This window comes from Pan troglodytes, chromosome 7, assembly GCF_028858775.2.
Source record: "Pan troglodytes isolate AG18354 chromosome 7, NHGRI_mPanTro3-v2.0_pri, whole genome shotgun sequence".
Taxonomy (NCBI): Eukaryota; Metazoa; Chordata; class Mammalia; order Primates; family Hominidae; genus Pan; species Pan troglodytes.
The window spans coordinates 38437487-38459158 of record NC_072405.2 but is presented as its reverse complement, the minus strand read 5'-3'; the positions used below and the strand labels follow the sequence as shown (position 1 = coordinate 38459158).

At 40.8% G+C, this 21672-nt stretch overlaps 1 protein-coding gene across 4 annotated transcripts; it reads left to right on the top strand.

The window, feature by feature from the left end:
• Nucleotides 1–1476: 1476 nt before the first annotated feature.
• On the top strand, nucleotides 1477–21603 carry SARAF (store-operated calcium entry associated regulatory factor). 4 transcript variants are annotated; one of them, XM_001167715.7, is made up of 6 exons: nucleotides 1477–1865; nucleotides 10634–10812; nucleotides 14638–15055; nucleotides 17781–17922; nucleotides 18561–18712; nucleotides 20789–21603. In XM_001167715.7, the coding sequence occupies exons 1-6, from the start codon at nucleotides 1763–1765 to the stop codon at nucleotides 20812–20814; spliced, it is 1020 nt and encodes a 339-aa protein (XP_001167715.1). In that variant the 5' UTR covers nucleotides 1477–1762; the 3' UTR covers nucleotides 20815–21603. The 4 variants fall into 4 exon arrangements, with proteins under 4 accessions (XP_001167715.1, XP_063673050.1, XP_009453407.1 ...); XM_009455132.4 differs by having other exon boundaries at nucleotides 1543–1865; nucleotides 10638–10812; XM_063816979.1 differs by lacking the exon at nucleotides 1477–1865 and adding an exon at nucleotides 6456–6501.
• Nucleotides 21604–21672: the final 69 nt, after the last annotated feature.

Sequence of the window (21672 nt, the reverse complement as noted above, 5' to 3'; positions counted from 1 at the left end):
GTCCCCCAAATTTTGTTTTATTCACTGCTGTATCCCCAATACTGATAACAGTGCCTGGCAGGTACTGTTAGGTACTAATAGGTGCTCAATATAATAATCTGGTAAACATAAAGTGTTTTTTTGAGTTCTGTGAGCCATTCTAGCAAATTATGGAACTCAAGATGGGGGGTTATGAAAACCCCAATTTATTTGTTGAGAGGGAGTCTCTCTCCATGGTCCAGGTGCAGTGGGGCAGTCTTGACTCACTGCAACTTCCGCCTCCCAGGTTCAAGCGATTCTCTTGCCTCAGCCTCCCAAATAGCTGGGATTACAGGTGTGCGCCACCACGCCCAGCTATTTTTCCTATTTTTAGTAGAGTTGGGGTTTTGCCATGCTGGCCAGGCTGGTCTTGAAGTCCTGACCTCAGGCGATTCACCTGCCTTGGCCTTCCAAAATGCTGGGATTACAGGCATGAGCCACCACGCCTGGCCTGGAAACCCTAATTTATAGCTGGTTGGTCAGAAGCATAGGTCACAACCTGAGACTTGTGATTGATGTCTGAAGTTGGGGCCATCTTGTGGGACTGAACTCTTTATAGGATCTGGCCGAATGACTCTTCCTCAAAACACAAAGTTAGGGCTTTTGCATGCACTGTTCCCCGGATGGGAAGATGAGTCCCCTGATCTTTGTACGGCTAGTTCTTTCTCATCATTCAGGTCCCAAGCTTCAAAAACCACTTCCTCAGCAAGGCCCTCCCTGAAGTTGTGACCCCAGGCTCCATTATATCACCCTGTTTTTTCATCAATGTTATTACCTATCATTACCTATTATTTTTGTTGTTTAATTGGTATGTCGTTTGTTCTATTCTATTTCAATGAGTACAGGGATCTTGTCTGTACCCTCCATGCCTAAAACAGTGCCTGGTGCGTATTAGGTGTTCAACATATATTCATTGAATGAATGAATGAATGAATGAATGAAAGAAACCCAAGCCTGCCAGACCTCAAAAGTTCAGAGAACTGTTTTCTCTGGCTGGTTCTTCATTCAGACGTTATTTTCTCCTCCTGACATTTTATAGTCTTCCGGCCTCCATGCGCAAGGAACCATGTAAAGGTTCTGAGCCTTGAAACCAGACAATATATTTCCCGGCTACCTTTCGCTTGAATCTTCTCTGTATTTAGCAACTAGTCATAGAACACTGACCATGTACCAAGCGCTATGCTAAGTGCTGAACACACAGAGCTGAATAAAGCACAGAACTACCCTTGGTACAGTTATTGAGGTTTTAATAATACATAATTTGACTACATTTCTTAGATTTCGCGTCGTGACGTTTTCAGCCTCTCAAACTGCATCGCCTACGCACAGAAGCTTCCCGAATCTCAGACGAGACACAACAAAGCTGCGCGCCGCCCTCGCCCCGCCCGCGGGCGCGGCGGTGTCAGGCCCTCGGCCCCGCCCACACCGCGGCGCCACGCCTCCAACCCGCCTCCAGCCGTGCCTCCCCTGGACCTTGGCCCCGCCCACACCGCCTCGCCCCGCCCCAAGCCGCGCTGTGCTCCAGGGGCGGGGGCCCACGGCGGCCACTCACTGAGCCCCACGGGCCGCAGCGGCAGTGACGTAGGGTTGGCGCACGGATCCGTTGCGGCTGCGGCTCTGCAGTTGGGCCGTTCCTTCGCAGCCGCCAGGGGAGGCGGTGTAGCTGCGCAGCGTCGCGCGCGCTACCGCACCCAGGTTCGGCCCGCAGGCGTCTGGCAGCCCAGCGCCATCTTCATCGAGCGTCATGGCCGCATCCTGCGGGCCGGGAGCGGCCGGGTACTGCTTGCTCCTCGGCTTGCATTTGCTTCTGCTGACCGCGGGCCCTGCCCTGGGCTGGAACGACCCTGGTGAGTGCTGCCAGGGCCCTCAGGCGCTTCGTTCGCCCTTTTCCGCCGCCGTCAGCCGGTGCAGGCTCCCCTGCGTTTCCGTGCGCCGTCTCCCCGGAGCCTGGGTGCCCGGATTCCCCATGTCTGGCCTCTTTGCTGTTCGTGCTCTCCCTGGTTCCACTGCTCTTCCCAGGCGTCTTGGGAGGCGGGTAGGGACTGCTCGAGTGGGCGGGGCGGGACGGCTGGGGATCCTTAAGGTCCCCTTTCTCCCTGCCCCGGACTCCCGGAATTTGCCCATTGTCGTCTTTCTCATCTCTGAGTATAACTGGAGAGCTGGACACTCACCTGCGCATCTGCTTTGTTGTTATGGCTGTGTGATGTCATCGTGGCCGGCTGTTGTCGTGGCTGCCTGTTGCTATCGCCGGCCGTCGCCTGCCACTGGCAGTCTCTGAGTCACCCTTAGCGGACAGGGCTGCAGACCTCGCAGGTCTGTTAGCAGAATCGCAGATTGCATTCTTTTTTTTTTTTTTTTTGAGTCGGAGTCTCACACTGTCGCCCCGGCTGCACTGCAATGACGTGATCTCGGCTCACTGCAACCTCCGCCTCCCGGGTTCAAGAGATTCTCCTGCCTCGGCCTCACCGGTAGCTGGGATTACAGGTGCCCGCCACCATGCCTAGCTAATTTTTTGTATTTTTAGTAGAGACGGGGTTTTACTATGTTGGCGAGGCTGGTCTCGACCTCCTGACCTCGTGATCCACCCGCCTCATCCTCCCAAAGTGCTGGGATTACAGGCGTGAGCCACCGCGTTTTTATGAGAACCGCTGCCTCTTATCTGACGATTGCAGTGATGTACATCGCGCGGCACCAGCTCTTCCCATTGGCTTTCACCATAGAGAAGAATTTAAAAAATAATATTCTCGGTTTTTTTTTTTTTTTTTTTTTTTTTTGGTGATGGTACATGATAAGCGGGTTTTAGGAAAGAGGTTCTTTTATGTCAGTACAGTATTTAAATTGTCTAAAGAATTTTCATGGGATCAGTAATATTCCATGCAATTAATACGTATATGTCTATATACTTAGATACAGATTTTGACTTTTTCCATGTAATAAATGACGCATGCTGTTACATTGGAATTCTGTTAAAAAAAAAATTAAAACGACATCATTTTTGGTTTGCGAAGTAAAGATGGCATGGAAAGCATATTGCCTTTGTGATTTGGTGATTGGAAATGCCTGCATTGTCGAATTTAAGCAACAGGTTTATTTCTGTAATAGCCTATTCTTACATGCTGAAATGAGAGAGAAGGTGCTATTTGCAAGCACATCACGTTGAGTAGTCATTTGATGTGGACGTTTTATTACCAAAAATAAAAAGCCAAGTTGTATTTAAATGTCTGCACGTTTTTCTTTTGTATTTCTAGAAAGCTGTGTATGAGTGGGAGACTTGATCAGAATTACAAGTGAAAACCTAGAATGAAACTTTAATTTGTTGAACTTTGAATCAGTTCGTAAATAAATTTAATAAAGGAAGTTTACAGTTGAAGAGTCAGAAGAACTATAAAAACTATAAAAGAAGAACCAAATTTAAATTAAAGATGAACCACTTCCTGGTTTATCTACGCTGTAAAACTATTGTTCTGGAACACAAAGCACCACAATATTTTGCAGAGTAAACTCAATTGTTTTATGTAAATTCTACTTCAAAGTTTACTTTGAGGAACTTTTTTGTTTTGTTTTGTTTTTTTGAGACAGTTTCGCTCTTGTCGCCCAGGCTAGAGTGCAATGGCGCGATCTCGGCTCACCGCAACCTCTGCCTCCTGGGTTCAAGCGATTTTCCTGCCTCAGCCTCCCGAGTAGCTGGGATTACAGGCATGCACCACCATGCCCGGCAAATTTTGTATTTTTAGTAGAGACAGGGTTTCTCCATGTTGGTCAGGCTGGTCTTGAACTCCCAACCTCAGGTGATCCGCCCGCCTTGGCCTCCCAAAGTGCTGGGATTACAGGCGTGAGCCACCGCACCCGGCACTTTGAGGAACTTTTTAAATGAAGATACTTTATTGACATACTATTTATTAAGTCCTTTACTAAAGCATTAATCGGCTCCCTAATTTATCTTTTGTTTGACTTGGATGCCATTACTTTAGCTCACATTGAGCAGTAATTTGTCTGGAAAAAAAAATTAGCACCATTCTAAAGAGATTACCAGTGAATTTTCAAAATTCTTTATTGAATGTAATCTTAATTAAGTTACTCTTCCAGGTGTTGGGAATATAGCAGTGAACAAAACAGTGTCTTGCCTCCAAGGACTTTACCTCTATTGGGGAGAAATAGACAATAAACAGATAAACATGTAAATAGCATGCTATATTGTGAAAATTGGTATGCACCGTGTATGATAAACAGGGTAAGGAGGACATGGTGTGCGGGCAGAAGTGGAGACTTAAAAAACGTACATTGATCAGGGAAGTCACTGTTAGGGTGACATTTGACTGGAAACCTGAAGTGGGGAGGAGGAGTAAATGACCTGAAATTACTTATATCTTTAAAGGCTCATTTGGGCTGCTCTGTGGAAAACAGACCGAAGAGGGTAGGAGGGAAGCAGGGAAACCAGTGAATTAATATATATTGCTATCTATTTTAATATTGTACAGTAAGTTCTTAGAGTGGTGACCGCTTGGCCCAGGGCAGGAGCAGTAGAGAGCTGGTTAGAGTAGCTGGATTCTCTTGTCACCTGTTTGGAAGGTGGAGCTAACATGATCTTCTGAAGGATTAGATGTAGGAGTGAGAGGAGAGAAGATGAGAAATCCAAGGTTTTTGGCTTGAGCAGCTAGAAGCATGGAGTTAACCATTTCCTGAGATGTGGAAGAATGTGGGATGATCAGGTTTAGGGGAGTTTGGTTTTGTTTATCTTGTTTGAGACCTGCTGTGGATTTTGATTTATGAGTCTGGAGTTCAGGGAGCTCCTGTGTCCCTTGACTGATCTAACTAGTGGGGCGTGGGTATTAGAATTTTGTTCTTGGACCTTAAGAATCTCTAGGGAAGAAAGCTGGCTATAGGATTATGGTAATGCTATTCCATCTTAAAACTTTCAGTAATATTTATCATACCTCATCACCTGTTATGCTTCAAGTACTCTGCCAGATAATAAATTATATCTAAGCTTCACAACAAATTTCAAGGTTGATAATATTTTAATTTTGTAGGTGAGGAAACTTCTACACAGGTAAATTAAATGCCTTGGCCAAAGTCACAGCCAGTTAGTGACACCAACTTAGTTCAGTGTTCTTTGCATTATTGCAACTCTGTTACAATAAATTCAATTTATTATTTCTGTTATTTAGTTGATTAATACAGTCTGATTTTTCTAAACCATTGAACATTTTCATTGTCTTATTTTTTATGTATGAGGAGGTAGTAGTTTGTGTTTAATGTAGCATAGTTTATTTGAATATAGTTCTTGGAAATTTTAGATCTGTTGCCCATGTGGAATTAAATTTTTATATAGCTTTAGGTGGATTTTCTTGTGGCTGCATAGTCAATTATGCCAGTGCTATTTATTAAAGAAGACATCTTTTATCCACTAAATTAAAAAGACCACTTCATCTTACTGAATTCCCAAATGTATCTTGATTTATTTCTGATCTTTCTTTTGTTTCACAATTTCCTTGTCTCTGTTCCAATTCCCTACTATTTTGATTATAATCTTTTTTTTTTTTTTTTTTTGAGATGGAGTTTCACTCTTGTCGCCCAGGCTGGAGTGCAGTGGTAGCAATATCAGCTCACTGCAACCTCCACCTCCTGGATTCAAGTGATTCTCCTGCCTCAGCCTCCCAAATAGCTGGGACTACGGGCGTATGCCACCACATCCAGCTAATTTTTGTATTATTAGTAGAGATGGGGTTTCACCATGTTGTCCAGGCTGATCTCGAACTCCTGACCTTAGGTGATCTGCCCTCCTTGGCCTCCCAAAGTGCTGGGGTTACAGGTGTGAGCCACCGTGCCTGGCTGATGATAATAATTTTATAGTAACCTTTACTATCTGGTAACCTATGTGTTCTTTTTCAAAAAAAAATTGTCCACAGGACCTTTAACATAATTTCTTTCCCCAAAAAACCCTATTGGGTTCCTGGTTGGAAGTATATTTAGGTCTCTCTCTCTCTCTCTATTTTTTTATATAGATAGGGTATTGACCTTAAGTTTATTAGATTGATTAGATTCATATTAAATACTTGTGGGAAATACATCATAGGAGATGTTGTAACATCAGTTTGTTCCACCATTGGCAAACCCAGCCAGACTTTTTCCTTTAGAGTTTTTGAATATATTTCTCCATTTTCTTTTTCTATCCTGTTGAGATACCTGAGGCTTTTCTAAGTCTTATCTTTTCTATATGGCTTGTTTTCTCCCTATTCTTCTGGCAATTTGTAGAATCTTTTTTTGTCTTCAGTGTTCTAAAATTTACTTTTCGTGTGCCTTTGTGTGGTCTGTTTCTCAGGCCTGGGTATTTGTTGGGCCCTTTCAGTATGACAACTCAAGTCCTTCAGTGTAGGAACTTTTCTTGAATTACAGCCTGGAGTTTGTCTAATCAGATTCTCTTGTTCATTCTTTCAGAAGCCCTTGTTGGATTTTTGGACTTTCTGAACTGGTCCTGAACTGGTAATTTTCTTTCTTTTTTTTCCTCCTACTGTTTTTTTTCTTTCTTTCTTTCTTTTTTTTTTTTGAGACGGAGTCTAGCTCTGTCCCCCAGGCTGGAGTGCAGTGGCACCATCTTGGCTCACTGCAACCTCTGCTTCCCGGGTTCAAGCGATTCTCCTGTCTCATCTTCCTGAGTAGCTGGGATTACAGGTGCCCGCTACCATGCCTGGCTAATTTTTGTATTTTTAGTAGAGACGGGGTTTCACCATATTTGCCAGACTGGTCTCGAACTCCTGACCTTGTGATCTGCCTGCCTCGGCCACCCAAAGTGCTGGGATTACACGCGTGAGCCACTGTGCCCAGCCTTTCTCTCCTACTTTCTATCTTTTTGCTCTACTTTCTTTTTTCTTTTTCCTTTTTTTTCAGATGGAGCCTTGCTCTATTGCCAGGCTGGAGTGCAGTGGCACAATCTTGGCTCACTGCAACCTCTGCTTCCTGGGTTTAAGCAATTCTCCTGCCTCAGCCCCCTGAGTAGCTGGGACTACAGGCACACGCCACCATCCCCAGCTAATTTTTGTATTTTTAGTAGAGCCGGGGTTTCACCGTGTTCGCCAGGATGGTCTTGATCTCTTGACCTCGTGATCCGCCTGCCTCGGCCTCCCAAAGTGCTAGGATTACAGGCAGCCACCACGCCCGGCCTCTTTTTGCTCTACTTTCTAGAAGATTTTCTTTTAACAGTTCTGTCGTATGTATGTATTTATTTATTTATGTTTTGTGACAGGGTCTCACTCTATCACCCAGGCTGGAGTGCATGGCTCACTGCAGCCTCGACCTCCCCAGGCTCAGGTGATTCTCCCACCTCAGCCTTCTAAGTAGCTGGGACTGCAGGTGTGTGCCACCACACCTGGCTAATGTTATAATTTTTTTTGTAGAGACAGGGTTTTGCCATGTTGCTTAGGCTGGTCTTAAACTCTTGGGCCCAAGTGATCTGCTTGCCTTGGCCTCCCAAAGTGCTGGGATTACAGGCATGAGCCACTGCACCTGGCAGTTCTGTTGTTTTTAATCTTGGCTGTCCTGTTTTTAATTTCCAAAAGCTCTTGTTTTTTCTCTGAGTATCCCTTTTAAAAATGATTGTTTTATTAACGCAGTCTTTTTCTCTTATCTCTCTGAGGATATTACAGTGTTTTTAAAAAAGTTTTCTTCTTGTGCGTCATCTCTTTTTTCCTCCTGCTTCCTTTTGTTGTTGTTTTGTCCTGGTTGCTGTATTTCATGTTAGGGGCTGTTTTGTCTGTTTAATGTTACTGTAACACAATACCACAGACTGGGAAATTTATTAAAAAACTGAATTCATTTCTCACAGTTCTGGAGGCTGAGAAGTTCAATATTAAGGTGCTGGCATCTGGTGAGGGCCTTCTTGCTGCGTCATCCCATGGTGGAAGGCAGAAGGGAGAGAGAGAGAGAGGGGAAAGGGGCCTAACTCATCCTTTTATCAGGAGTCCACTCCTGCCATAACTAACCCAGTCCTGCAAGAACAGCATTAATCTATTCATGAGGGCAGAGCCCTCTTAAAGATTCCATCTTTCAACACTGTTGCATTGGGGATTAAGTTTCCAACATGTGAACTTTGGGGGACACATTCAAACCATAGCAGGGACTTTCCTCGTATTTTTAGTAATCCTTGGCTCCCTGCTCATGGTTAACTCTGGGGAACCAAAAAGCTCATTGGAAGCTATCAGTGTGCAGTTGCACTTTTGATTTTGAACTTCACAACAGGGTGACCTAGGTTGCTCTTTTTTGGAGGAAGTTCCTGATGTCAGTGTATTTAGGTACTTCTTCTTGGTTAGATTACCAAGGGAATGGTCATCCAGTCTCCCACACAGAACAAGGGGATGGCTGTTAGCATTTTGTGCACCATGTGGGGAAGGAGAACTGTGCTTTCAGCAGTCAGAGTGCACACAGTCACTTGGGTTCCCTGTTTGGTTGTTTTTGTCCCCATGCCCTTTACTATGCCAGATGGTCCCCAATGCAAATCCCTTCAGTTTTATCCTCTCCAGAGAATACATCTCCAGACAGTTTCCTTAGTGGGGAAGAGGGAGTTAGAACAGTGTGGAGTTGGGGAGAGGATCTGGGAATATGGCTTCCTCTCAAGTAGCTTTCACCCTGTAGTGTGTATTCCAGGCATCTCCCATTCCAGAGCCGCCATTTCCCGTTTTTTTTTTTTTTTTTTTTTTTTTTTTAGGGATTCTGTTATGTACATCAGGTTGATTCTCAGTTTCCCCCTTAGCTATTCTGGCATTTGTCTTTCACTTAGGTCTAGTCATCTACCACTAGTCCATTTACTTTCTCCTTCCAAAATTCTGCTGTCATCTCCTCTTTGGTTTTACCTGACCACAGTCATTCACATCATCAAAACAATGTATTATAGTTTTAGTAGAATTTTGGGAGGCTGCAAATTCTGCTAATCTGACAGGTTGAATATAGGGAATTGGGTACTCACAAAATGGTAGAAAGCGATGCCTATTACATCTGCCACATTGAAAAATAGATTGTTCATGTCAAGCTTCATGACAGCCAGGAAGCTGATTAGAGGATACTATCAGTTTGAAAACTCATGGTCTCCATGCCTGTGTTTACTAGCTGAAGGACAGAGCACTGTATAAGTCTAGGGTCTGCTTTCCAGATTTTGCTCGAGTCCCTCTGGTTGGCAGAACTGAAATTGCTTTTGGCAACTATAGCTGCAAGAGGTTTTGGGATTCCTTTTGCTTTGCAGGAAGGCATACCTGTTTGAGGGTGAAGTGGATGTTGACTGAGCCAATCCACAGCATCTTCCATCAATAATCCACAACATGATAAATAGGAAGACTTTGTCCTTATTTTCCAATAATGCATAGAAATTCATTTTTTTTTTTTTGAGATGGAGTTTCATTCTTGTTGCCTAGGCTGGAGTGCAATGGTGTGATCTTGGCTCACTGCAACCTCCTCCTCCCAGGTTCAAGCGATTCTCCTGCCTCACCCTCCTAAGTAGCTGGGATTACAGGCATGTGCCACCACTCCCGGCTAATTTTGTATATTTAGTAGAGATGGGGTTTCGCCGTGTTGGCTAGGCTGGTCTCGAACTCCTGAGCTCAGGTGATCCACCTGCCTCGGCCTCCCAAAGTGCTGGGATTACAGGTGTGAGCCACCACACCCAACCTAAAAATTTCATTTTTGCACATGAATGCCAGACATAATTTTATTGTTTTGACTCCTCCTTTCAAAGTCTCGTCAGTATGTTTTAAATTTTTTAGTTTGTGAAATAGTTTAAATAGTTTTGATTTTTAAAATTATGAAATACCTAAAGTATTTAAACATACAGAAGTGTACAATGAACCTACACGTAGTCATCACCCAGTTTTATTGAATCTTTATATTTTGCCATATTTGCTACAAATCCCCCACTCCCAGTAATAAAACATTAGGAATAGAGCTAAAATCTCTTTTCTTTCTCTCTCCCTAGACTAGATACTTATTTGAATTTGGTGTTAAATCCTTCCCATACATGTTTTCATGTTGTTATTATATACATATATAGACATTAACAGTATGTAGTACTGTTTTGCCTTTTTTAAAGGTTTATGTAAAGCTATCATACAAAACATTCTGCAACTTGTATTTTGTTTAAAATGTTTTTGCCATCTATCTAGTTTGATACATGAATTCTAGTTCACTCATTTTAACTGCTATGTAATATTCCACCGTAATAGGTCAGAATGTGTTAATTTCTTCACCTGTTGATGGACATTTAAAGCATTAAATGGCTTCAGGAACATGCTTATATTCTTGCCATTTTAATTAACCACTATTATTATTACACAGTAGTACAATGTTTCAGGTTAATGAACTTTTTGTTCTTTTGATTTAGCAAAAATGATGTACAACTTGTGCTGTAGAAGCATCTGGCCTGAAATGCAGGGAGATCTTAAAAGTGTGACCTGAATTTTGTTCAGAAGGCCTGAATGTTGTTGGGATAGTTTTGAGAAATATATTCATCCTCTCTTAGCCATCCTCAGAAGGCAAGAAAGGCATTTCCTATGACGAGAGTTTCGTTAGGATGAACCTTTCTTTCTCTGACACGATACTTACTTTGTGTTCCTCTGTTTTCTTGCTGTTTCAGACAGAATGTTGCTGCGGGATGTAAAAGCTCTTACCCTCCACTATGACCGCTATACCACCTCCCGCAGGCTGGATCCCATCCCACAGTTGAAATGTGTTGGAGGCACAGCTGGTTGTGATTCTTATACCCCAAAAGTCATACAGTGTCAGAACAAAGGCTGGGATGGGTATGATGTACAGGTAATATCCACTACAGTGATGGCAGTCTAAATGGGGTTTTTATTCAGTAAATTGTTTATTGGGACATTATTCAGTCTTTTGAGGGTGCCCCTACGGAAATCTCAGATCAGCCTAAAATATGTAAGTAAATCAATCACTCTTCCTGTGGAAGAAATAGCCTCCAAAAGAAATGAACCGATTTTAAAGCCTGAAAATACTCATTTTAGTTTTTGTATCGTGACCTCCTTCTAAGATATTTGTAAATTTTCACAACTTTTTATATACTTGAGGGTGAGGGATAGGGGATATCTTATGGTTGTCATTTTCCTGTCGTTCCTCAAAGAATACCAACCTACCCTTAAGACAAAGTTAAGATAATTAGGAATTATAGATCGTAAATAGTAGGGGTTCATATATCTCTATTGTGCTTCTAGCACTTGATTTTAAAATTGTCTTAGAACTGAGGGTGGTTACTTTTGAAAGGAAGCATTTCAGCAGGTTTCATTTATTGCCTTTGGGACGCTGGTGTTTTGTATACGAGCAGAGCATCTCCTTGAAGTTCCAAAACTGAATATGCTTTAGAGATAGATTTTATTAAATGAATTCAGTTTAAATCACTAGTTACATATTTCTACTTTGTATTCTGACTGCTTTCAAAAGGGATTTAAGACGACTGGTCACAAGGCAAGAAACTTGTGTTGACGATTTCCCCTCTCCATCAGAATGATATTCTTGTTTGATACAACCTTTATGCGTGGTCTTTGCAATTCAGAGAGGAAGTTGATGTGTACTGGGTGATACTTACTTCACAATATTTTCCCCCAGTACTGCTAAGTTGAATCATAGAATTCTCTGGATTATAGCAGAAGTCTCACTCCACTTTACTTACGACTTTTAGAGTCTTGATGGGAAAAAAAGGCAGTAATGGTGATGTCATTCATTAAACATGTATTAATTGCAGTATACAAAAATGAATAAGGTAGAATGAAGAAACTGTCTTACTAGTAGAAGAAGTAAGACAGGCACTCAGATTACATGTAGGTCCCAACACAACATTATAAAGTCACGTCTGGTTGGAGCCATTGGGACTTAAAGGATGAGACATTTGTGCTGTGTTAGGAAGGAATGATTACATTTTTAGAGAGGAAAGGCTAGAGAAGGGAATAGCATGAGCAAAGGAGTGTTGAGCATATCATACATTGGCTTATGTTTAGTAGCAGGAGAGAGGCCATTTAGTAGCAGGACAGAAACTCCTTCTATTCCAAGAGTTGAAATTTAAATACAGTACTTAGAAGCTACTTGTAAGTACGCACGATTAAGGAAGTGGTAGTTAACATGAAATACCAATACAAGTTTAGCTTGTTTTATTTACCTAAGTCAACAAACTTATGAATCTTCCTCCAAATAAAATTATTTTAAAAACAGTGTAGTAACAGCAACAAAAGAAAAACTGCATCTTATCCAAATGAAAAACTTTTGACTATCAAAGGACATCATCAAGAAAGTGAAAAGACAACCTACAGAATGGGAGGAAGCTTAGCAAATCATAATTGGTGAGGGACTTGTATTTAGAATATAAAATAACTCTTACAACTCAGTAAGAAAACAACCAAGTTAAAAATGGCAGAGCATCTGAATAGACATTTCTACAAGGAAGATATATAAGTAATAAATAAGCACATGAAAAGTGTTCCTTATTATTAGCCATCAGAGAAATGCAAATCAAAGCCACAGTAAGATACCACTTCACACTCAGTAGGAAGGCTATAATAAAAAAGATAACAAGGCTGGTGAGGATGTGGAGAAATTGGAACCCTCATACACTGCTGTTGGGAATGTGAAATGGTCCAGCTGCTTTGGAAAATTGGCAGTTCCTCAAAAGTTTAAATATAGAGTTACCATGTATGCCTCAGTCATTCCACTCCAAGGTATATACACCCAAGAGAATTGAAAACACATGTCCACACAAAAACTTGCATACAAATATACATAGCAGCATTATTCATAATAGCCAAAAAGTAGAAACAATTCAAATGTCCATTACTAATGAACGATAAATAAAAGGTGGTATATCCATGCAAAGAAATATTATTTAGCCATAAAAAAGTGAAATAGTAATACATGCTACAACGTGGATGAATCTTGAAAATGTTATGCTAAGTGAAAGAAGCCAGTCACAAAAGACCACGTATTGTATTATTACATTCCTGTGAACTGTCCATTTAGGGAAATACATATAGACAGAAAGTTGGTTGGGAAGTGTGTGGCGGGAGAATGGAGAGTGACTGCTAATGGGCACAAGATTTCTTTGGGGTGACGAAAATATTCTAAAATTGATTGTGGTGACAGTAGCACAACTGTGAATATACTAAAACCATTGAAATGGGTGAATTGTATGGTATGTGTGAATTATATTTCAATAAGGCTATTATAAATGAAGTAAAATAGTGTGAACTTTGAAAGAGGAAAATAATTTGTACAAAAATTTGCAGAAGGGCAACAGAACCAATTAAATCTACTTTAGCTTGTGTCTTTTTTCATTTTTTTTGAGACGGAGTCTCCCTCTGTCACCCAGTATGGAGTACAGTGCAGTGACATGATCTTGGCTCACTGCAACCTCTGCCACTGGGTTCAAGTCGTTCTCCTGCCTCAGCCTCTATTTTTGAAGTAGCTGGGATTACAGGCGCCTGCCACCATGCCCACCTCATTTTTGTATTTTTCGTAGAGATGGGGTTTTGCCATTTTGGCCAGGCTGTTCTTGAACTCCTGACCTCAGGTGATCTGCCCACCTTGGCCTCCCAAAGTGCTGGGATTACAAGCATGAACCACCGCGCCTGGCCTTTAGCTTGTATCTTAAGAGTTAAAGAAGCATATTGCTTTTTCTACCACAAAATATAGAATGTAGACCAAACTTGGGCATATATTTTTTTTATAAGGTGGACATTTTTGGGGCTAGCCTGGGTTCTTTTTGCATTTTTCTAAATATCTTTAAAAAATACAAGAGAATTACATAGAATTAGACCCTGGAAAGTTAGTCCATGGTTTTATAAAATTTGTGTAGAAAAGTTTTTTTCTCTGAAGGTTATGTAATATCTCTGTTGCTTTGTGTAGCTACCAGACATTCATATATGATGCTGTTTTGAGCCTTAACATCTTTTAAGAAATCTGGATTTTTAAAGAAAGCATCTTGAACAACAGTGGCAAAAAGTTGACATTTTGGCAGTTTGCTTAAATTTTATAAATTGTAGAATACTTAATATGTTCAGATGGATATATAACATGTATATGTAAAGAATAAAGAATAGTAATAAAACGAATACTCATATACGCAATATCCAGCATAAGAAGTAGAACACAGATACCACCATTATCTTTGAAGCCCCTCATTTTCCTTCCCTTAGACATGAATACTTACCATTGTGAATTTTGCGGATCATTCCCTTGCTTCATTTTGCAATTTTATGATGGATATATAGCCCAAGTAACATTTTTTTTTTCTTGAGACGGAGTCTTGCTCTGTTGCTCAGGCTAGAGTGCAATCACGATCTCAGCTCACTGCAACCTCCACCTCCCAGGTTCAAGTGATTCTCCTGCCTCAGCCTCCTTAGTAGCTGGGATTATAGGCGCCTGCCACTGCGCCTGGCTAATTTTTGTATTTTTAATAAAGATGGGGTTTCACCATCTTGGCCAGGCGGGTCTCGAACTCCTGACCGCGTGATCCACCCGCCTTGGCCTCCCAAAGTGCTGAGATTACAGGTGTGAGCCACTGCGCCCGGCCCCCAAGTAACATATATTAAATGAAAAAAATGTTTGTTTCTAATAGTCTGTTTCTATTTTTCTTCACAGTGGGAATGTAAGACGGATTTAGATATTGCATACAAATTTGGAAAAACTGTGGTGAGCTGTGAAGGCTATGAGTCCTCTGAAGACCAGTATGTACTAAGAGGTTCTTGTGGCTTGGAGTACAATTTAGATTATACAGAACTTGGCCTGCAGAAACTGAAGGAGTCTGGAAAGCAGCACGGCTTTGCCTCTTTCTCTGATTATTATTATAAGTGGTCCTCGGCGGATTCCTGTAACATGAGTGGATTGATTACCATCGTGGTACTCCTTGGGATCGCCTTTGTAGTCTATAAGCTGTTCCTGAGTGACGGGCAGTATTCTCCTCCACCGTACTCTGAGTATCCTCCATTTTCCCACCGTTACCAGAGATTCACCAACTCAGCAGGACCTCCTCCCCCAGGCTTTAAGTCTGAGTTCACAGGTATGTTTCCCTCGCAGTGGCCATAAATAGAGCGGGTGTGAGGTTAGTGCATCCTGTGCTTGGTTCTGAAATAGAAAATCGTTGCATTGGGAAACCAAAGGAGGTTTGTCTTCTCATTTTGTTTTTTACTTTCAACTTCTTTTACCTCTTCTGTTTGGCTCTCTCCCAAGGTATATTGTGGTTGCTATGTTAATGCCTGATTGGCCGGGCGTGGTGGCTCACGCCTGTAATCCCAGCACTTTGGGAGGCCGGGGTGGGCAGATCACTTGAGGTCGGGAGTTTGAGACTAGCCTGGCCAAGATGGTAAAATGCCGTTCTTACTAAAAATACAAAAATTAGCCGGGTGTTGTGGCGGGCACCTGTGATTCCAGCTGCTTGGGAGACTGAGGCATGAGAATCACTTGAACCCGGGAGGTGGAGGTTGCGGTGAGCCGAGATTGCGCCACTGCACTCCAGCCTGAGTGACAGAGCGAGACCCTGTCTCCAAAAAAAAAAAAAAAAAATGCCTGATTAAATTATAAATACTCTTAATCAGAGAAACTTGATCAACTTTGCTAATAATCATTTGCCCTGACCCCTGTCTCACACTATACATAAAAATTAATTCTTTAAGTATTATAAATCTCAACGTAAAAGGTAAAACAATTAAGTTTCCAGAATAAAACATAGGAGAATATTTGTTATGACCTTAGGATAGGGAAAGATTTCTTAAACAGAACATAAAAAGTACTAGCCACAAAAGAAAACATGGGTAAATTAGATTTTATTTAAATTAAGAACATCTAATCATCAAAAGGCACTATTAGGAGAGTGGAAAGGCAAGCTACAGACTGGGAAAAATTTACGAAACGTATTTCCGGCGTGTATATATATATATATAAAACATATTTCCGGTAGAACATAAAATGAACTCCTGTAAATCTGAGCAACAGGCAGACAGGCCCTCCAAAGAGGACTTGAATGCCCATTTTATAATAAGAGAAGACATCTACTTCACCACTACCCGGCCTTTTTGGCACCAGGGACCAGCTTTGTGGAAGACAATTTTTCCACGGACTAGGGGGGTTGGGGTGGGGTGGGGTGGGGAGAGAAGGTTTTGGGATGATTAAAGCATATTACATTTATTGTGTACTTTATTTATGTTGTTATTACATTGTAATATATAATGAAATAATTAACAACTCATGTAATGTAGAACCAGTGGGAGCCCTGAGCTTGTTTTCCTGCAACTGGATGGTCCCATCTGGGGGTGATGGGACACAGTGACAGATCATCAGGCATTAGATTCTCATAAGGAGCATGCAACCTAGATCCCTCGCATGTGCAGTTCACAGTAGGGTGTGTGCTCCTATGAGAATCTAATGCTGCTGCTGATCTGACAGGAGGCCGAGCTCAGGTAGTAATGTAAGTGATGGGGGAGTGGCTTTAAATAGAGATGAAGCTTCAGTCGCTTGCCTGCTGCTCACCTCCTGCTGTGTGGCTCAGTTCCTAACAGGCCATGGAGCAGTACTGGGGTCCCAACCCATGATTTATATGGTCAACAGAAATAAGAAAAGGTGCTTAGCATCATTAGTCTCCCGAGAAATGCAGATGAAAACCACAGGGAGATTATTTTTAGCCACCAGATAACCACCATAATGGCTAACGTTAAAAAGACAGAGTACCAAGTATGGGCAAGAATGTAGAGTGACTGGAACTTTCATACTTTGCCGGTAGGAGTTAAAATGGTAAAACAACCCAAACATGCATACCCAATTCTGTTCCTACATATATACCTGGGAGAAGTGAATGCATGGTGCACCAAGAAAGATGCACAGGAATGTTCATAGCAGTTTTATTTATAACTGCCAAAAAATGGAGGTGGAATATCCATAAACATTAGAATGGCACTGTGTAAATTTTTCACACGGTGGAAGACGCATGAGTTAAGAAAAAAACTGATAATGCAATGGTAGGATTGACTCCCATAGACATAATGATGTGCCGGACACAGAATACATACTTTGTGATCCTGTTTAGAAAAAGTTCATGAATGGACAGAATTAAAATATGGTAAGAGAAGTTAAAGTAGTGCTGATCTCTGACATAGATGGGAATCTATTAGGAGTTGTCATGAGGGAGCCTTCTGGGGTGCCAGAAATGGTTTATTGGTGTGGGTGGTGGTTACATGGATAGGTACATATGTACAAATCTGTTGTGCCACACGTGTAAGATTAGCACACTTTCTTATATATATGTATACATCAGTTAAAACTTCCTCTGAGCAGAAGATACTTTTTAGGTCCCTTTGAGATCTGACTTCCCAATTGACACAAATAAATATCTGGCTGCCTCCCCTTGGATTCCTCGGTTAGAGACTGAGGCACAGCTCTCAACTGGAGCTCTTAGAGACTCCACTTAGAGTTTGTACTGCAGAGAGAAAGTAACCCTGAAAAGTAGGGTGATTTTCTAGTAGCTGATTGAGCAGGGCAGATGTCATTTTATAGCAAGACCCTCCCCAGTCCCAAAATCTATCCCTCTCCTCCCATATCTATGGGAAATGCTCTCCCTCATTATAAACCAGTATTTTACAAATACCTTTTTGAATACAACTTGTTAATAACTTGATGCCTGAGTATTATTAATAATTCAGTACAGATGAAATAATTGAAATGTTACATTATCTTTGCTTTTGTAGACTGTCATGTTTAAGTGAGGATACATAATAAATCATTTTTATTTTAAGGACCGCAGAATACTGGCCATGGTGCAACTTCTGGTTTTGGCAGTGCTTTTACAGGACAACAAGGATATGAAAATTCAGGACCAGGGTTCTGGACAGGCTTGGGAACTGGTGGAATACTAGGATATTTGTTTGGCAGCAATAGGTAAGCTTTTTGCATTGATCTCACTTGCTCTTTAATTCAAGAGGCTTGTTTTGCTTACAATTTAACTGCATTTAGTTGTGCTAAGGAAAATAAATTGTGGTGACGTTAGCCTATTAAATAAGATTCTCTGGGAAGGGGGAAGGTACACTATATGTGTTTTGATCAGTATTGTGTATGTTATTTTCTTTCACTGTGTTTCTTCCTGTGTCACCCTCATAGATATTATGAGATAACAAAAAGACTGTTTAGTTGACATCTGAGAAAATAAGGCAGGAAAGAATACAGCATTTGGGGAACAGTTAGTCTGGTTTGGTAGGAGAATGATAAAAGTAAGGCTGGAAAGAGCTTGGGGCCAGATTTTGGAATATGAAGTATTAATGGTAGTTTAAGTTTAGATTTTATTCGAGTGCAAATTCAGAAAGAGCATTGACTCCCTGTCACTTTTCCCCCATAGCAGTGACCATAATAATGGCAGAAATATGAAACGGTTTTTATTTCATGTTAACTCTGATATACCAGAACATTCAGGAAAAAATACTTGATAAAGATATTTTTTTCTGACAGTTTAGGAACAGGAAGGTATTTAAAAATTATAGCCACAAGAAAAAAATGCCTAACCTACTTTTATCCCTTTAAAGAGCGGCAACACCCTTCTCAGACTCGTGGTACTACCCGTCCTATTCTCCCTCCTACCCTGGCACGTGGAATAGGGCTTACTCACCCCTTCGTGGAGGCTCGGGCAGCTATTCGGTATGTTCAAACTCAGACACGAAAACCAGAACTGCATCAGGTAAGAGCAAAAAATACAAGTTCCTTTTACCTAGGAGTAAAGTACAGAAATAGTTTGGGAACTTTAGAAGATGATTATCTGTTTAGCAACCATGGTTTTATTTGGTGTACCTACCAAAAATATTAATAGCACAGTTAACTGAGATCCCACTTTTAAACATTCTTTAAAAATCAAACAGGGATTTGATTTAGGCTTAGCTCTACCATAGACCAAGGTTTTAACTTGAACCTTACTGGGTGCTAGCTTCCCCATATATTTAATTCTGTGATCTCTAGAGATCCTTTAAGTTCTAAACTAGACTTTTCTAAGTAGAAGCTTAAACTTAAAATTCAATAACATTCAAAAAAGATATTGAGGTATACTTTAATTTTCAAAAATATGATTGTAATGTTTACTGGAATGCTCAGAGGATATTTTGTAAAAAGCAAAGATATAAAAAAACAAAGGAATAACTGGATTAAGCATCAAGCCTAATTGGGAGCTGCTGGGTAAGGAGGCCATGAGAGATTGCTCTGGAGTATCTTTGTCTTTCAGGAGAAGGAAGTTATAGAACAATGATTAATTCTTGAAATTGATAGAAAAATATATTTAAATATGTTTTAAAATGTGAGTAGAATTCTCATAATGCTGGTTTGGATATATATTGATACATTCAGTTAAAAAAACTGGTACTACCTCCTAAAATTGAACCTATGCATACTTCCAAAGGACAGAGCAGTTTTGCTCTCAGATATATCGCCACAGAAATGCATACACTTGTGTGCTGGCAGATAAGCACAAGACTGTTCATAGCATCCCTATTCATAATTGCCCAAAACTGGAAACAGCCCACGTATCCATCAGCAGTAAAATGGATGAATAAATTGAGTTATGTTTGCTGTATTGCAGTGGGTTACTGTGCAACTAAGAATAAGTAGTTGTGTGCAATAACATGGATAGATCTACCAAATATAAAGAAGCCAGACACAAAAGAATATATACACTATGATGATAGCAGTTACATTTTATAAAATACACATGCAAAAACAGGCAAAACTAATTTATGGTGTTAGAGTATGAGATAGTAGGTACTTCTGGGAAGAAAAAAAGGAGTTGGGAGAATATATAAAAATATGACTAGGTAAGGCCAGGCACGGTGGCTCACACCTGTAATCTCAGCACTTTGGGAAGCTGAGATGGGTGGATCACCTGAGGTCAGGAGTTCGAGACTAGCCTACCCAACATGGTGAAACCCCATGTCTGCTAAAAATACAAAAATTAGCTGGGTGTAGTGGCACATGCCTGTAATCCCAGCTATTTGGGAGGGTGAGGCAGGAGAATCGCTTGAACCCGGGAGGCAGAAGTTGCAGTGAGCCGAGATTGCACCATTGCACTCCAGCCTGGGCAACAAGAGCAAAACTCTGTCTCAAAAAAAAAAAAAAAAAAAAAAAAATATATATATATATATATATATATGGCTAGGTAAGACATCATGACAGAAAAATATTCATTCTCAGTGGAAAGAAGACTTGCACAAAATCATGACTATGAACTAGAAATGTATGGGAATTATATGAAAGAAAATCATAAAAACCAAATAATGTAAACCTGAAAATAATTGAGAGACTTTCTAGATAGGAAGACTTGTCATCCTGTAGCCTGTGTGTGTGTGCACAGTGTCTTAAGTAACGCTTAAGCATCTAAAGTCCGTAACCCTCCCCACATTACGTCTCTTACCACTGGAGTTGTGAGAGGTAGCAGGGCATGGCTTATGCGCCACTGGCCTCTGTCTTTTTGGCTTAGACTTTGAGTATTGCCTGTACCATGGTGGCCCCACTATAGAATGCATTCTGTTTTTTGGGGTCCTAACTGTCATTCCCAGCAACCATGTGTGAGTGTAGCAGGCTTGATGATTGGGAAGGTTGCTGTGGGAGGCGATGCACTGTCCTGCTTAGCCCAGTTCCACCTAGTGGCTCACTCTTTCCTTTCCTCCTATCTCATTCATTTGCTGACAATAAACATGTATGACTTGTAATTTTATAAGCAATTCTAATGCATTTTTAAAAACTAATGTAAATTTTACCCCTCTCATTCTAGGATATGGTGGTACCAGGAGACGATAAAGTAGAAAGTTGGAGTCAAACACTGGATGCAGAAATTTTGGATTTTTCATCACTTTCTCTTTAGAAAAAGTACTACCTGTTAACAATTGGGAAAAGGGGATATTCAAAAGTTCTGTGGTGTTATGTCCAGTGTAGCTTTTTGTATTCTATTATTTGAGGCTAAAAGTTGATGTGTGACAGAATAGTTATGTGTTGTATGTCAGTGTAACATGCAGATATATATTGCAGTTTTTGAAAGTGATCATTATTGTGGAATGCTAAAAATACATTAATTTCTAAAACCTGTGATGCCCTAAGAAGCATTAAGAATGAAGGTGTTGTACTAATAGAAACTAAGTACAGAAAATTTCAGTTTTAGGTGGTTGTAGCTGATGAGTTATTACCTCATAGAGACTATAATATTCTATTTGGTATTATATTATTTGATGTTTGCTGTTCTTCAAACATTTAAATCAAGCTTTGGACTAATTATGCTAATTTGTGAGTTCTGATCACTTTTGAGCTCTGAAGCTTTGAATCATTCAGTGGTGGAGATGGCCTTCTGGTAAGTGAATATTACCTTCTGTAGGAAAAGGTAGAAAATAAGCATCTAGAAGGTTGTTGTGAATGACTCTGTGCTGGCAAAAATGCTTGAAACCTCTATATTTCTTCCGTTCATAAGAGGAAAAGGTCAAATTTTTCAACAAAAGTCTTTTAATAACAAAAGCATGCAGTTCTCTGTGAAATCTCAAATATTGTTGTAATAGTCTGTTTCAATCTTAAAAAGAATCAATAAAAACAAACAAGGGGTTTAGTCTCATTCTTTCTATTAGCCTAGGCACAAATAAATGTTACTTTTTGTTTTTTTAAACCCTTTTT

Bases quoted from the DNA above. Each gene is read 5' to 3' on its own strand.
- SARAF (XM_001167715.7), top strand. From the start codon at position 1,763: ATGGCCGCATCCTGCGGGCCGGGAGCGGCCGGGTACTGCTTGCTCCTC. The intron at 15,056-17,780 runs GTATGTTTCCCT...TTTTATTTTAAG, and splicing joins CTTTAAGTCTGAGTTCACAG to GACCGCAGAATACTGGCCAT. The intron at 18,713-20,788 runs GTAAGAGCAAAA...CTCTCATTCTAG, and splicing joins GAAAACCAGAACTGCATCAG to GATATGGTGGTACCAGGAGA.